Here is a 17,299-nt window from a genome sequence, read left to right as displayed (position 1 = left end):
AGTGGGCCATGCTGGAACAGACTGTTGAATCGTTTACCTCCAGTAATATCATGCCATTAACAGGACACAAACCAGGTATAATGTTTGTGGTGCAAAGCAAAGGTTGTTGAGAGGCTGAGGCTTAAGCAAGAAGGTTTATACCAACCATCAGTCTTGTGCATTTCTGAGGCAACATCATGTTGGAAAATGCTGGATGAGCCTTTTGGTGCAGAGAGAAACCTTGGTAGAAACGTCCTTCACTTTCTTTCTTGCCTACACCACAGATACTGCAATATTGATGCGGTAACTTAAAAAATACCTTTTAGCTTTTGTTTACTTTAGGAAGTACATCTTAATAAAAAGTGGAATAATTGTTCTCAGATGAGTAAGTCATTGGTGTACATCAGGGGTGCCCAAAGTGTGGCCCGAGGGCAATTTGTGGCTCCTGGACTGATTTATTTGGGGCCCCAAACTGCAGTTCAAGAATTGAACTAATTTGTTTATTAAATGTTATATTTTTCATCAGGATAAAATTATTATTTCAATGGAGAATGATAGGTAAAGCAGTAGGCATGTTTTTATAACTAAACTTCTATAATAAGTAAAACAATGTTTATGCAGAGACTTCAACTGAAAAGCCAAATCACCTTTTATTTAATTTATTGAACTTGGCCAAACATAACAAGCGTTTTGAAAGAATGTGACCCAAATGCTGTTCTTATAACTCAGAATACATTCAACTGAGCCTCAAAGAATTTGAAAACTAGACGGTTTTCTTTTAAACATGGAAAATCCATTTTAAGTTTTAGATCTACAAAGAACAACATATATGACAATTTGATTTTATTTATTTATTTTTGGTACTTTTGTCTCTGATTTTGGCCCACATGACAGAAAGTTTGGACACCCCTGGTCTGCAAACTGCAGATTTAATGTGAAACAACCCTGGATAGAAAGGGTGGATCCAAATCCCTCCACAAGAAGCTTTTTGTGAACCCAAACCTCCATCCTGGATAATTTTCTAAATCTGGGATGTGGAAGGAAATATTTAACACTGCTAAGTTTCACACAACCAGAGAAATTGTAGGCTAAAGAGCAATTCTTCATAGTAAGCAAATACGTGAAGCAGGTGTGTCACTCTGATGCTGATTGATGCTTTGGTGATATTTATTCTGCAGTTTGTAAAAACATGCACACATGACAGGTCATGTGACTGAAGTGCAGCAGCTGCCTCAGGATCAAAACACAGTATGTTTCACAGTCTTATATGCAGAAACATAAATTCAAGTAATAAAAAAAACGAAACGGAACAAAACGTAAACCCAGAGAGGAAGCAGGATGAGCCCCGCAGTGCTACATTAGAACAGCTGTTAGTTTTTAAGAGTAAGAGGCCACTTTGTTAGCCGGGTGCCTTCTTTACACAGCAGTAAGCCTGATAGATGTTTACAGGGAGTGTCAAAGTAACTAAAGGAAACATAAGCATTAAGTAAGCCATTAAGGAGTTGCTCAGTAGTGATAGGATAATCATTCTCAGGTACTTTGTGTAAAAATCCAAAAGATTATATCAGATCAGGTCAATAGTTTCCTATAATATCTGTATTTATTGTATTGCCTCATTCCTGCATGTAATGTGTGAAAAAGACAGAAATAGCCTTCAGGTTTAATAACTGAAGCCAACAGCGATGTCCCGATCAAGGCAATTTTAAGTGATTGGTGTCAGTCATTGTATAAAATGAACTCCTGACTCTTCTGAGTCCTTATCAGCCACACCTATAGCATTAGCAAGCAAGGTACATCGCCAGATATTGTGCAGCAGTTGCTATTCTCATTATTTTGTTGAACAAATTTGGCGTTTCCATGACAATCTACAGGTTTTTCACACTTTACAATGATCTCTATGGTGAATGAGAGACTGTGTTGGTTGCTGCAGTCTCCTTTGTTTTTGTGGTGCGCTGGACTTAGTCAGAACTGCATAGAAAGCAGCTGAAATGAAGATCAATCATATTTATGATGTTTAAAGGAAAAAGTTTATAGAGCAGGAAAAAATCTTGGGTAAATTTTGTGCTTGACTGGTATTAACCAGAGCAGGAATGTAATATGTTAGCCAAATTATCAACAAGTCCAATCAAAATATAGAAAAAAACATGCTAATGTTAGCCTCGCACTTCAGCAAACTGATGAAGACAGCACTGGTTATGTAGCTTTTAGGAGATGCATTATAATAACATTATAGTAGCTTTCTTATCTACTTTGTCCCTGTACTGGAATAAAATATTAAAGCTGTTTTAAAGAAACTGTAACTGAGAAAAGTATCTGGTCTTAATTTTGCAAAATGTTAGCTGTACGTGACTTGGCTTTGTGTCTGGAATAAAAACATGATAATAACCCTAACCCTAAAAACATGATGATCGGGACATCTCCAAAAGCAATGTTTTACTCTAAAGTCAAGTTAAACTGTGTGACTCAACCTTTGCTAACTAAATTATTTGTCTTTATGGACGGTAAGGAAATCTTTGGTTGTGAGCTTAAAACTCACAACCTGTGAGAAATTTGCAAGATGTATCGCAAAGTTTTATTTTATTTTATTCCGTACACATTTGGGCCGTGATCGTTGTTGGACGCATGTCACGCATTTCTGCTGTCAGAAGAAATTGTTCAACGTTGCATTTCTCAATTGTTACATTGTGCAGTTTTACGATTGTTTGCAGTCAAAATCCTGTAATCACGGTGACTGAGGTGAAGAAAGTCGTCCTCTGCAGGCAGACTTTCATAGAAGGCTGGGAAAGAAATGAGTTTACCAAACAGAAAACTGTTTTTTTAAATAAATAAAAAATAATTGTAGATATTATACTACTGATGGCCAAAATACTGAGCTTCACATGTCAAATATCTGTCCATAAACCAAAGTATGACCTCACAGCAGCTACTTTTCAGTTTTAATACACACACTTTAAAAATATAGGTCCAAATAAAATAAATGCACTTATTCTGGTCTAATAGAAACATTGATATCACTCACATGTTTGTATCCAAATGAAATATCATAGAGGAGGTGGTAAAATAGCCAAATGTTTGTTTTATTTGTGTGAAGCAATTTAAATTTCAGTGACGAGCAGAAACTACAAAAATCCAGCCTGGAAGTACGTTAAAAACATTAAAAACTTATTCTTAATTCCCATAATAACTAAGTAACAGAGATGTGTTTTTACAATCCCACTGTTTCTAGATAATGTGCTTTCTTCATTTTTACGCCAAACTAAACAGTGTTTACAGCTCCAAGTTGGGAAATGAGTGATACTTGCAGATCATTACCCCGGGTAACTATATTTTTTTTATTTAATTTTTATGTTAACATTTTTGTGTGACTGTTTTATTGAACATACTGGATTTTGAGGTTGTGGGTTGTGCCAAACGACTGACTTTCCAACTTTCAGTTTCAGACGCTGTTCCAGATCATTTCCTCCTAAATTTAAATTCTGGAAAACAAATTGATTGCAGCATCGCATTAACTGCAGCCTGTGGCTTAATGTTTACCCCACAAACATGAGAATGATATCAACCTCTGATCACCTTCCCAACAAGGGCCTATTTCATCTCGTTTCCAAACATGTCACATTGTTTATTTGAGCTTTTTTTTTTTTGCCTTTGTGCTATCATTGTCTGAATATGCAACAAAAAATATAAAGCTAGAATAGTTTTTCCTCTCTCTGTGAATCCGTGCACAGAATGATTTAAGAGCTTGAAAGAAGCTGAACCCAGGCATCCGTTTGTTTATCTCCACAAGCCAGACTGTAGCTGTGCTGCATAAGCAAATCCTCCGACGGCAAACATCTCCTAAAATCTTTGCAGAGATAAAGGGGAGTATTTTATTTTACACTGTGTGCATAATTATTAGGCAAATGTGATTTTGGAGGATTGTTTTTATTAATCTCTCAGTTAATCCAAAAATGTTAATCAACCTCAAACATTAGTGTGTAAGAAAGTAAAAGGACGGTTTAGGTTTTCTTACAGCGGAGCTACTATTGTGTCACACTAAATGAAACACAACTAAATGAAAAACATTCATTTCCCCATGAGAATCAAACTCATTTCCCTCTGCTGATTGTTTGCAACAAAACATTTGATGCTTCAGTGAACACGTCCAAACATCTTTACAATCCCTCAAAGACACTTTTGGTCTTTTTTGACTTTTCAGACTCACTAAATTCACTTTTTTGTCTAAAGAAAAGAAGCTGCCTAATAACTATGTAAACCTTGATTTAAGGTGTTTACCTCTTTAGACAGAGTCACATCACATGGTAGGCTTAAATAAATTATGCCTTAAAACTAAAACTGATGATTTGTTAAAAAATACTCACTTGTCTAATAATTGTGCACACAGTGCATGTGACATGGCTGGAAGACCTCTTGTTCTCTCACTGGAGGATTGCAGTTTTTTCAATTATGCACCTGGGCTGCTGTTCAAAGAGCAAATTCGTTGAATAAAACTGCCGTTTTCAGCCGTTATTTGTCTTTGGCTTTGCTTAAAAGCAGAGGAGGTGTCAGCCTGAGCACAGCACAGCCAGCCAGTGGAGACGAGATGCTATTCGTCCTTCGTCGTGGCTGCCGTCTGATGCCGGTCCTGTGGCGAAATCCTCTGCAGTACCAACAGACCTGAAAAGGTCAACGAGATCCCGACCCACCACAGTGTTATCTGGGGTTCCCCAAAGATCAGCTGGCCCAGGAAAGCCTGCAACACGGCGGGAAAACAAAAGCTGTTGAAGTGAAAAATATTACTTCTGAATATATATTAAAGCCTGCATTAACAAAATATGGCAGCAAATATGGAGAGAAATGGTCAAGGGTTCTCTAAATTAACTTTGTCTTCTAGTAGGATGAAAAGGAGAAAATGAGAGAAGGTTTCTACTTACGGAAGATACGAAGTTGGAGGCAGTGGTGGTCACAGTGGTTCGGGTGGAGGAAGAGGAGTACCTGAGTGCTTTGGCGAGGAAGGTCCACATCACAGCGTTGCAGGTGAAAAGAAGACCACCACACAGCAGCCTCAGAGGGATGTGGAGCTGCAAAGGGGAAAAAAAAGGAAATAATATACTACCAGCAATGCTGCCTGCTACTACTGAGCTCAGGAACACAAAATAAAAACAAAGAGAATTGTATTAATATTCAAAATATTACAATGTATTAATATTTTGAATATTGTGATATTCAAAATATTAATACTCAATATTTTTGAATGATTTTTAAGCACTTAAAATGATTAAAATGATCTTAAATCGTTTTTAAAAAAGCGATTTAGAATAACTTATTTTAAATAAAGATAGCACCAGACAATAATACAATAACATTAAAAGCACAGACTAAGGAGTAAGCAAATCTTTCTAACTAAATAACTAAAAGTCAAACAAGAGCAAAACATAAAGATAAATCTTGAGTTTGCCCTAGATCAGGGCCTAAATGATGAAGTTATACATCACCATGAGTTATGTGTCACTTTGTAAGTAGAAATCAAATTTTAAATGCATTTAGACTCAATTACTATTTGCTATCAAAACAATTCTCTGTACAACTTACTAAATTCTCCCAAAGAAAAAAAGAAGTCAATTTTGAAATGAATTGAAAATAAAGATCCCATCTTGCTATAATGTGATACATGGACTTGCCATACCTAACAGGCTTTTGACCTTGCTAAAGCAGGATATCCCACAGGATTGCACCGTTCCCTAATTGGTATTCCTGAAATACCTCAACCCTGATGTGACGCATTAAAATCATGTGAGGATTTCAATTAGGATCGTTTAATTTACTCTCCAACCCCCTGCTTTCCTAAATATCCACACCAACTCAGAGCAGAAGGTGTGCTGATTGGCGTGAAAGCAGCAAACACCTGTCTGCAGATGTTCTTGACTTCACCACATAGACACGGAGGGAAGGTCACAGCAGAAACCTGACTCCCCTCGCATCGTTTCCGCGTCACCTGCATCAGCAACACGAGACACGCTGACAGAACAACGCGATCCCGCACGAGCCGCATCGTCCTTCAGCACGCGGACACTGCACGAGAGCAAAGATGCCGCAGGGGTGCCCGACGCGTGACGCTGTCCGTGGTGCTGATGATGTGGGATTTGCTCCCCCTAAAACCAGAACCGGCCCGTTCCCAGACATCCTGACTGAATAATGAACAGAAGCGAGACTCACCCGGTCACACGCTGTGGTTTCATCCGCGTGTCTGAATTTCCGCTGCTCGCCCCACGTCCGGAGTCCGGTTTCACAGACTCCCTTCAGGTAGTCGGCTCCCAGGGACAGTTTGGCCGACGACGACGCCACGGCTCCGAGGAAACCCGCCAGCAATGCATAGAAAACTCCCGGGAACATGATGGTGATGGTTAAGATGGCAGCCGAGGCACATTATTCTTCAGTCCATGTTTGATCACTTCCTTTATTTTCTTCCCTACATGTCTGCTGTTGCTGCCGCAGATGGTCCTGGTCGAGCTGCCTGCATGGTAGTGACCGTATGAATGAATGAATGAGCACATTTCCCTGCACTTACTATCCACGGCCGCGCGGTGGCAGAAACACAGCACATTTGAGCTCCTGCGGCATTCTGGGAATTGTAGTATCGTTGTTTATAAATAATTTCTCGTCTCCGGACAACCTGGAATCAAAATAAACAACACTGGCTTGCTCTATAAATACAGTGTTTTCAAGGAATGGATTCCAGAAACAATTTTCCTATAAATACTGAGCGAAGCAGCGCAGAATCGATACTAATGTAATGTCCCCGAGTGTGAGTAAGTACGCTGGAGTCTTTGAACAGTGCTGCCAGACTTCTGCTCTCCCTGCAGCATACTGATGAGCTGCAGTAGCTGGGCTGATTACATTAAACCACTCCGGTATCAATTGTAATGGATCAATGCTCTTGAATAGAATCGTTCCCCTAATAGGAAGCCATAAAGTGATAACTAAGATAAATGTGGCTTTAAAATAAGTGTTTTAATAAAGACACGAGTAATCAGAACATCTGGTAGTCTGCAGCTGGACAGAGGAGTGAAGGGGACATTGTAAAAGACATACATCTCAATAGATTAAAATGTCATTAAATAGTTGATTTATAACAGGTTTTGTATTCAATAAGTGAAATGTATACTGCATAGATTAATTGCAGAGAGCGCGTGTTTAGGCATCTGATTAGCAGTTCTCCTTTTTAAATGGAAATACACTAAATGGCTGATCCAGAAACTGATGGATATTTCTAATCTGACCTTTGAAACTCCTTGGGACTCACTAGAATCATCTCAACGGATGCAGGATGAAGGACTCAAAAATCAATTAATTTCTCATGTTTATTCTTCTAATTATAAAACCCAACATTCAGTTTTTATTTATTTATTTAAATTTTTGGATTGCTAGAATCTCACATGGTGTTTATTAATGGTTGAAGTGACTTTTAACCTCATAAAACACACTGGACCAAGACTTGCGGATGGTATGACTTCAAATCATCACTGACTACACTGTAAAATATTTAAAGTTGGTTTAACTTGAAGATTAAATTTAAGCCAACAAGAAAATTGTTTTGGTTTTAACTCAGGAATTAAAGTTCATGAAGTTGATTCAACGAAAGACAAGTTGTCTAAGCATTGTTTTTAAGTTCATGAATCTTGAATTGTGAGTTTTAACTTAATGCAGCAATTTAAACCAAATAATTAATTTAAAATTTGCAAGAAAAAAATAAAAAGCACACATTTCTCAAATATCTACTTATTTTACTTTAGAATAATTTAAATTCTTGTTTCAAATTTCATGAACAAAATTTCTGATGAATTTTATTAAACATCACAATAAATTCTGCTCTAAAACTTTAAGTATGAACAGGACATTATCCGCATACTTAAAATTAACATTTGTCTTAATAACACGAGAGTCAGATCAATGTAACGCACTTCCATCTCAGGATACAAGAACAAGCCGCTAAGCATTCTGGGAAATAGCTCCCACTCCTGTCTCTTTCTTATTTCAGTTTTTTAAAGTAAAAACTCCACTTAATTCAACTCTTAATATAAAGTTAACACAACTTACTTCTGTAAGTTTATCTTTGACAAACTCATTTAGGTTCAAAATCTGAAAGTCACTAAATTTATTTGACCTAAAGAGCAGAAGATAGTAGACACAACTAAATGCAGGTGAAATGTTTTACAGTGTATGAGAACGTCAAAGGGCTTGGATCATGTGACCTGGATCATCAAATTAAATAAAAAAATATACTTTTATATTAAAAGAAGACTTTGAACCACTTCTTTCTTCAGTCCATATTAAATGTTATCTTTAATTTAGGAGTGGATTCGTCTTCAGTGGGTTTTCATTTGTTTCTCTTAAAGCTGCAGTATATAAATGCTGCAGGGATAAAAATGTTTTTCTATCTAAGTCCTTGATTTCACACTTTTGTAAAATCAGGCAGACGTGAGAATAAGAACTGCTGAGGTTGAGTTTGGCTTCAGACGGTGTTTTTAGTTCTCTTTGATTAAAAAAAAATCATTTCTTGCAACAAAACCTCAAAACAGAAAAATATTTTCACAACCCTGTGAGTCATTTTCAAATAATCTGGTATGATAAAAAAAACTGTTAACACCCATTCAGTTTCATACAATGTGAATAAAGACCAAGCAAACAATTATCTATTATTTTATTTATGTTTTCTTTGGTGCCCTGATAGTAGCAACATTAGCACCTGAAATGAAGTTTATCTTAACTTGAACCATTTGATATTTTTAAGTTAGAATATAAACTGTTTTTATTTGCTTTTATATTAAAGGTGAAAGCCAATTTTCCTTTAATTGCCAGAAACACATCATGTGATTCTTCCCAGTAGAAACTTCACTGCACAGAAATACACTCAGTTTTTTTTCTGCTGTATTTATAACATGTAAACATTATAGTTTTTAGACATTTTCATTGCTGAAACTGACTTTTTGATCATTTTGAAAGCCTTAAGGTTTCCTCTGTAACCTCTTCAGATACTTTGGTCAAGATTTTTCTTTTCTAACCAGTAGATGTCTCTAGAGTGCTGTAGAGACGCATGCAAGGAACCACCACAATCTTCTAGTGGATATTTATAAATCATAAATAAATTTGATACATTTTATTTATGAATCCATAATTTATTATATATTTGATGAAATATTGTCTATTCTTGTAGCTGGTATGTAAGAAGCAGCCATCAGTTAGTTAATTAATAAAGCTTTATGTCAGATTAACAGCTAATAACTAATTAAAGCTCAATAAAACCTTAATTAGACAGTCAATACTCCACATTGGCATCATCATTGCTTTAATTGTGCGCTTATGTCAGGCTGTTAAAAATAGTGCAGCTATTATAATGAGACCAAAGCCAGAATGACAAAGCTGAGCTACTGAAAGGATTTAATTCTCATAGTTTTTATCTGGTTTCTGTTTTTATATTTTTCATAAAACCAGTTAGAGATGACACAATAGGGAACAGAGGAATGATAATCCAGAGGAGAATCAGAATATTCTCCCCTCTGCTTCGAGGGGATAACCGTCCTCCATATTTATCTTTCTGGAGTGTTCAAGTGAAACATCAGGAATAAATTGGAGCCATTACCTGTTATCTCCTCACTTTAAGTTTCCAGCCTAAGGCTCCTCAGACGAACGCAAGTGTCAAGTCAGAACACTAATTGGGGTCCAATTGAGCAATAATTGAACCCGTGGAGAGTTTTAGTGACATTTCAGCTTAAAGTCTGTCACTGGCGTCTCTTGTCATCGTCCACCTTTTGTGCTCTGGCTCATCTGAGGAGACTTTAAAAGGAAAACAGTCCCAGATGGTGGGTTTATTAGTCTAATGACTTTCATGACCTTTAGCTCTGTCAGTCGATAGTCTTTTTAAACACTGCAGTGGCAGCTTGACGGTAGTAAAAAAACATAAGACCTCTTCATAACCGCAACAAAAAGGTTATGGGATTTTAGGGGAGGCTGTAAAGGGAATTGCAAGGACTTTGGAAGAGATGGCCGTCCTGCAGTAAGAATTTACCAGTTTCATTAAGCCGTGTTGTAGATATGGTCTGGTTCAGGAAGATTTAGTTGAATGTAGTACAAGAAGAGAAAAAGGCACCACTGTATGTCCCACTGCTGCTGCATTACAATGGAAAATAACTGAAATACTAAAACAAACAGTTGTTGTTCTATGACTTTGTATTTTTGTGTTTTTATGATGTAAAGCACTTTGAACTGCCTTGTTGCTGAAAGGTGGTTTGCAAATCAACTTGATTGATTGATCAGAATATTAATCCTCAAAGGGTATGGCGTTAAAGATCCATCCATCCATCCATCCATCCATCCATCCATCCATCCATCCATCCATCCATCCATCCATCCATCCATCCATCCATCCATCCATCCATCCATCCATCCATCCATCCATCCATCCATCCATCCATCCATCCATCCATCCATCCATCCATCCATCCATCCATTTCTCCCAGGTGAATTTCAGCTTCATCCACTTGTTCATTTGCGAAATCATGAAGCAGAGTTTATTACTCTTATGAGGGTTGTGAAGGTAACATGTCTAAGCTCACAACATTTGATCAACATTTGTCAAAAGTGGCAACATGGGCCAGCTTCTCTAATAATAGTAACTCCTTATACATAACGTAGTCAATATGGAGAGGTTTGGAGTGGAAGAAGAGCAGCTGCAGCTGGGGAGCATGGAGGTGGGCGTTGAGCTAATTAGTATATTGAGATCAGAGCTAAATAAATTAAAAACAGTGAAGAGTTGCATCGAGGGCGTTCAAGGACACGAGTGGATGTTATCATGAAAAAAAAAGGCAGTTAGGAACTGATAAATGTGAGGGAGCCAGGGTTTGATTGTGATGTTTGTAACATTATTTGTGTTAGGTTTCAGATCTTTTGCTTGTTTTGTGATTTTAGTTTGTTCTGTTGTGGTTATGTTGCTCTCACCTGCTCCTTGTTTGTAATTTAACTGCCCGAGAACATGAAGTCCCTGGTTCTCAGTTTTCTTTTACAACATTCTTGTGAAATCCTGTGGCTTACTGGCACTGTAAAAGGCAGTAATGATTAAATGTAGTTTGTCTTTTCAGTAAAAGACTGACACCCGCTGTGTGTGGAGCTGAGGCTGCATTTGGGTCTTTAGTTCATTTTCCACTACTTTGATTGATTTTAACTCTGTGAAATAGTTCTAACTTCAGTTGATTTACTTTATTATCATCTGCAGTGCCTTAGGAAAGTATGAAAAACACATTTTTGTCATGACACAACCCCCTAAAAACACAGCAAGTAAGTCTAAGAAAATCCTCTGGTCATTTGAAACTTTTTTGCACACAGAGCAGATCATTTTGAACACTACAGTCTTATGATGAAACATGGCAGTGGCAGCATCATGCTGCAGTGATGCTTTTCCTCATTTGGGCTGCGGTGCTGGTTGGAGTTGATGAGGAGATGCCGGTAAATAAAACACAGTCCTGGAAGGAAACCTGATGAATCTGGAACAGATTTGATTTGGTGCAAAGGTTCAGCTGTAAACACAGAACCAGAGCTACAGCAGGTCTGATTAGATAAACGCAAACTTGTACATTTGAATGGCTGAGTCATAAGGTTTTAAAACTGCTGTTCAGACCTTCTTTATCTGGTCTCATTCAGATCAAGCTATTCTGCAAAGCAGAAAAATTTTAATTTCTAGGGAAACGTAAGGACTACCACATGTGTTGAGGATATTTATTAATTTACCGGGAACCCTAAATAAAAAGAAAAAGCTTTTATGTAAATATCTGAGAAATCACTCAATAAACAACTTTATTTAATAAATATTTACACCATGTCGGTCTCATCCTTGCTTCAAAAATGTTGAAACCATTAAACTAAGATCAAAGCCAGAACAAAACAGTAGGTAAAAAATCTCTGAGCTAATGAAAGAATTTTATTTTTACTTTTAATCTGGTTTCAGCTTCATGTTTTCATAACTCTATTAGTGGCACATCTCAGAAAACCTACTAAGTATTGACTCAGAGAAAACGGACACAGGTGCACGCCGCACTTTTCAAATTTGAAAACCATGAATTTACTTTCCCTCCCTTCACAATTCGTGCACTGCTTTGCTTTGTTCCATCACATAAAGTCCCTCTAAAATGTGCAGAAGTTTGTAGCTGTGATGAAATGAGATGAATAGATTTAAGGAGTGTGAATTATTTTTAAAGCCCTTTTTCTCACATGTAATGGAAAGTAAACTGAGGTGAACAGTAGAGTCAAATATTTACTCACTGGCACAAAACCAAGAAATTCCCCCCCCCCACACACACACACACACACACACGCACACACACACAAACCTACAAACACACACACAATACAAGTTTGTAACTGACCCATTTTAGGACTTTATATTGGCTTCCATTCATTTATGCTTTCGCCTTACATTTACCATAATCCTTCCTATTATCATAATAAACTCTAAACTTCACCTAATTTAATTAACACTTTACCTCTAAACCTTTACCACAAACATGTTTATTAAGTCTGCCTTGCTCCCTATTACAGATCCACTGGCCTTCAGAAAGTCACTAAATCTGCTAGAAAAAGTCCTAAATGGGCGACATAAACAAAGACAAACACACACTCACCGTGGAGTGAATTGACCTCGTCAGCAAACTGGGTCAATAGCTCTATGAGGTGTTTACAGGCGAGGTTTCTGGTCTTTGTAAAACATGACAGCACGCACTGAGACCGTGTTACACCTTTCCTACGAACGTTAAATGCTCAGACGGAGCCCTGCCCTGCGTGACCTGGGATCACAACGTTAAGATCGCCTTGGTGTGAAACCACAGCGAACGCAGAGCCGGAGCTTATTTACACATGAGATAAGCTCGGGTGGACTGCAGAGTCTCCAAAGAGCAGATAAAACGTTACCAAAACAAAGGCCGTTGTGGTCATCTCCACAGCCGCCTGGAACAATTAGGGGGAGTAACATATTAATCTGCTCCTGCGTTTTTTTAATAGGACACAGAAACGGTCCAAGGCTGAAGTGTGTTTCTCTGTGAATTATTATCTAGGTTTGTTTTGGCTTCTCCCTGATTACGTGTTTCAGCACACAAAGTGATTGGCAGTGCAGCTGAAACGAGGACAGACAAGCTTACACAGCCAAGAGCTGATAAGCTGCAGATAACATACAACAGTGCTTATTCAGATTCTGACGGCTGCTTCGGGACAAATCCTCCTTCTCCTCTTCTTCTTCTTCGGAAGTTCTCCAAGTGACCTTTTTCAGGAACGTGTGCAGAGTTACAATGAGAGGTCTGACAGATTTAATCAATTAGCACAACTCTTTGTCACACTTTTCAGGCTTTGAGGTGAAGGAAGGTGAAGCATGATGGGAAAATCAAAGCATCAGAGCGAGGAGATGTTCATCTTTAAACCAAAATCTTTCCTTTCCTCTGATTAACACTTAGAATCCCTGTTACACTATTAAATATGCCTTTAACCTCACACAGTAGTTTATGTAATAGACTAACGAGTAGAACTGCTTAATCAAGAAATAAAGGCTTTCACATAATTTGTGAAAATATTTTTTACAATTTATTTACTCTTACACTCCATGATGGAGTTACGAAGAAAACAGGAAGTAATTACACTGAACAAACATAAAGTCTCACCAACTAGTTTTGTTTAGTTTCTAGCACAAATATCTTAGAACAACTGAAATAAGACAACACTAAGCTACAAGTAACTTTAGCTTGCTTTAAGTAAATAATTCCTTAATATTAATAAGGAATTATAACATGGGAAAAAGGCGTATTATAAGTGAATTTAATGCTAGTAGAACTAATACTTTTTAAAATCTATATTAAAAAATGATTTACTTTAAACAAGCTCCCATATCTTGCTGAAAAGTTACTTATAAGTTTGTTTTGTCTTATTTTAAGTGTACTAAGATATTTATACTACACATAAAATGGTAAAGCTTTGTGTTTTTGCAGTGTAAGACAAAGAATGGAACTGCAAACTAACACAGACCTAAGAGAAATAAATTCAAACACACAAACACAATAATAAACTTAGAAACTAAAAACAACAGATTTAACTAATATGGCAAGATCTATAGAATATAAATAATCAACAAGAACATAATCAAAATGTGGAAGAGAACCCACATTTATTGCTTAAAGGCTATTTTTAAAAAGTACTTTTAGTCTGACAAATGACTTTAATTGAAACGCATATTCCAATTTATTGAATACTACAGTGAATAAATTATCTTTAGAGTCAAAAAGAGAAAGAACTTGAAGAGGTGCCACCTGAAAGAGCTCACGTTCATGTTGGATCTTCCTCTTCTGTAATCGCTGCAGAGCAGACAGGCGGAGGAGGAAGATGAGGGTCGGCCTCGGCCAACATAAATCTGAAGCAGGAGGAGATCGGACGCGTACCGAGTCAAAGAGCTGGGGATGAACTCATTCATGTTTTAGAGGTCTGCTTCGAGGACAAACTCCTCAGAGTCTCAAAGCAGCATGTTCCTGTTCAGCAAAGTCATGACGAGGATGCCACGGCTGTTTTAAAGAAGCTTGACTTAAATATTTAACGTCATGGAGGGGAGAGAAAATGAAGGTTAAAAAATGATAAAGATGAGGAGACAAGAAAAGAGGGATGATTTAACAGAAAACAGTTTCTTGTGGCTTTACTCAAATGCATCGGAAACGTAAAGTAATATAATTATTACAAGGTATTTGTTATTGTAAGTCTTTAAAAACAAACATGGGACCTCATTCCAGTTAACTCTGTACATGTTTAGGAAAACCAGGCGTCAGGTTAGCGGGACTCTAAAGTGAGACCAGAACAAACTTTCCAGTTTGAATGCTCACATTCTCACTTTGTGCAGATGATGTCTGATCAGCAGGAAGCTCTATACATGTGAAAATACATCTAAAACTGGTTCAGCAGCCTTGTTGTTTGATGAATGAAGTTGTCAGAGTCTAAGGATGTCCTTTATTTAATGACCCAGGATGTTCTTGCTGCTGGGAGGAGATTAATAAGCACACAGATTTCTGACAGCACCATTGAATTCTTGCCAAAACTTTCTTCTCAAGTAGATTCTGTGCATTTTATGGCTTTGACTTCTTTCTTTTGACTTTAAGATATATACATTTTGACTGCAGAGTAACAGTTTTTCCTCACATTAGGCCAGTTAAATGCTATCCAGAGTGCAGTTTTCCCATGAAAGTAGAAGTAATGTAGAAAAATAGGGGCAGAAATGATTGAGCAAGTTATATTTCTTCATTCCATTTTGTTTATTCTTGAAAAACCAAAAACGCTTGAACACTGCAAGTCCAAATCCAATGAAATGCAATAAATCTCTACAGGACACATTCCTGTTAAAATGTAAAAAAAAGAAAATCACAAATGATTTAAAAGCTTTTCATGCAACTATCCTGCATGACTCAACTGGAAAACATACAATTATATGTCATCTATTTAGAGAAAAAATGAAAACAGCAAAAAAAGTTGTAATAAATTGGTGCACACCCTAACACCAGAAACACATTTTGATTCATTTGGGTCTTTGGTTGATGTCTATGAACATCCAACATGTCAGCATGTCGATGAATGTCTCCTCTGTCTCACAAAAGGTTTTCAGGTCTATCAGATTGTGAGGATGTCTGTTGTCCAGAGCGGCTGTTCGGGTCGCCTGACCGAAGATTCAGTCCTCTTCAGGTGAAGCTGGTTTGCTGATTTGGGATTCTTCTTGGACTCTCTGTGATCCTTCTTCAACTTCAGCTTTCTAACAACTGAAGATTAAAACTCACTAGTATTGGAAACTGTTTAAGATTTTAGCCTCAGCTCCATCTTATATGTTTCAGTTGCCATGTTTTATTGCTGTGAGTCTTATCTTACTGGGGTTTAGTGATTAACATAAAGCACTTTGATACAATCACAAGCTGTCTGTTAAAGTTTGGGCTGCACTGATTACAGCTTTTGGCCGATCGCTGATTACCGAAGCCTTACCCGCTGATTCCGATTTTGGCCGATACCAATTTTTTTTGTCTGAAATGTCGCTAAATATAACAAGAAAGTCACTGAAATGGCAACAGTGAGGGGACTATTGTTAACTGCAAGTGTGCAAACATGACCTGGTGGGCCAGTCAAAGCTTTCTCACAGCAGAGCAGATGAGGAAGTGGTTGAGTTTTGGACCTTTGTAGACGTAGAAAAGATCTGTGAATGAGATCAGCTTCATATGTAAGTATCGGCCGATCACAATCTCTCAAAATTAAGGAAATCGGCTGGCTGATAAATTGGTGCACCCCTAGTTAAAGTGCTTTATAAATAAACTGACATTGACTTGCGATCATGAGCTGCCACCACCAGTGGGCTTTATGCTCACTGTGCTTGAGTTTCAGCACTAAGAAAGAGTTTTCTGTGTTATTTTATTAAGGTAGCAGAGTGTGTGCAAAGTAAATGTATATTTTAACTAAATATAAGGAAAAGAGACTTTCTTGAAGGAAAGACACTGACATCCAGATGGTGTGGAGGAACATGAATAATAATCTCTGATGACCTCAGAAAGCGAACGCTACAGAAGCCAAAAATGAAGATTGAAAAGGTTTTCAGGAAGCATGTGCTTGTATAATAGTGAAAGCTTTTAATTTACCACGGGACAATGCGCTCTTATAATGAAATGCAGCTGACTCCAGCCTGACTCCAAGCTCAAGCTTTTAACAACCATTGACTCTCAGTTGCCTGCAGAGATGTGGTTTTTTTTATTATTTTTACTCAGTTTTATTGATCTCTGTGACTGTGTCCGCCGATGCACAGCAGAATCTATCCGTCTATCTAAGAGTCCTGCAGAGCTTCATTAGGTATGCCTTCGATTTCTCAACACAATGCCTGCAGTTTTCCGAGAGCCTGCGATGCTTCTCTGTCCGGCTCTCATTAGCATGACCTTTTTATTCTGGTTGTCATGGCCATGACTGTGCCAGTGGGGACGAGCGCAGGTTGATACCTGGAGGACGAGGCTTTTAGAGTTTCATTGATGCAGGGGAAATTAATTCATTACTGTGGTGTCGTAGTCTCACAATGTAAAATTTTGACAAAATCCAACCTTTAAGGTGGTATTAGTAGATTTAGCGGGAGGAAATTCCATGTTTTAGCCAAACTTGACGATTGGAAATATAAGAAAATATGGCTTTCAAGTGAGGCAGATGTTTAATGTTCATAACTCAGGAAATGGTTCAACAAAATTGTTACTGGCAAGGCAGAATACAGACCCATATTTGTCTTGACACAAAGGAAAGTGGAATAAAAACATAA

At 37.6% G+C, this 17,299-nt stretch overlaps 1 protein-coding gene across 1 annotated transcript; it reads right to left on the bottom strand.

Annotated features, from left to right (window-relative positions):
• Positions 1-1,228: 1,228 nt before the first annotated feature.
• LOC106920568 (transmembrane protein 42-like) lies at positions 1,229-6,479 on the bottom strand. The gene is made up of 3 exons (XM_014991664.2): positions 6,172-6,479; positions 4,890-5,036; positions 1,229-4,708 (listed from the first exon to the last, which is right to left on the bottom strand). Exons 1-3 carry the CDS (start codon positions 6,346-6,348, stop codon positions 4,562-4,564), a joined length of 471 nt encoding a protein of 156 aa, XP_014847150.1. The 5' UTR covers positions 6,349-6,479; the 3' UTR covers positions 1,229-4,561.
• Positions 6,480-17,299: the final 10,820 nt, after the last annotated feature.

The sequence above is a fragment of the Poecilia mexicana genome, unplaced genomic scaffold (assembly GCF_051168715.1).
Source record: "Poecilia mexicana isolate PSO_F unplaced genomic scaffold, ASM5116871v1 scaffold_11, whole genome shotgun sequence".
NCBI lineage: Eukaryota > Metazoa > Chordata > Actinopteri > Cyprinodontiformes > Poeciliidae > Poecilia > Poecilia mexicana.
The sequence above is the reverse complement of the archived record's forward strand: the minus strand, read 5'-3'. Positions and strand labels throughout refer to the sequence as shown.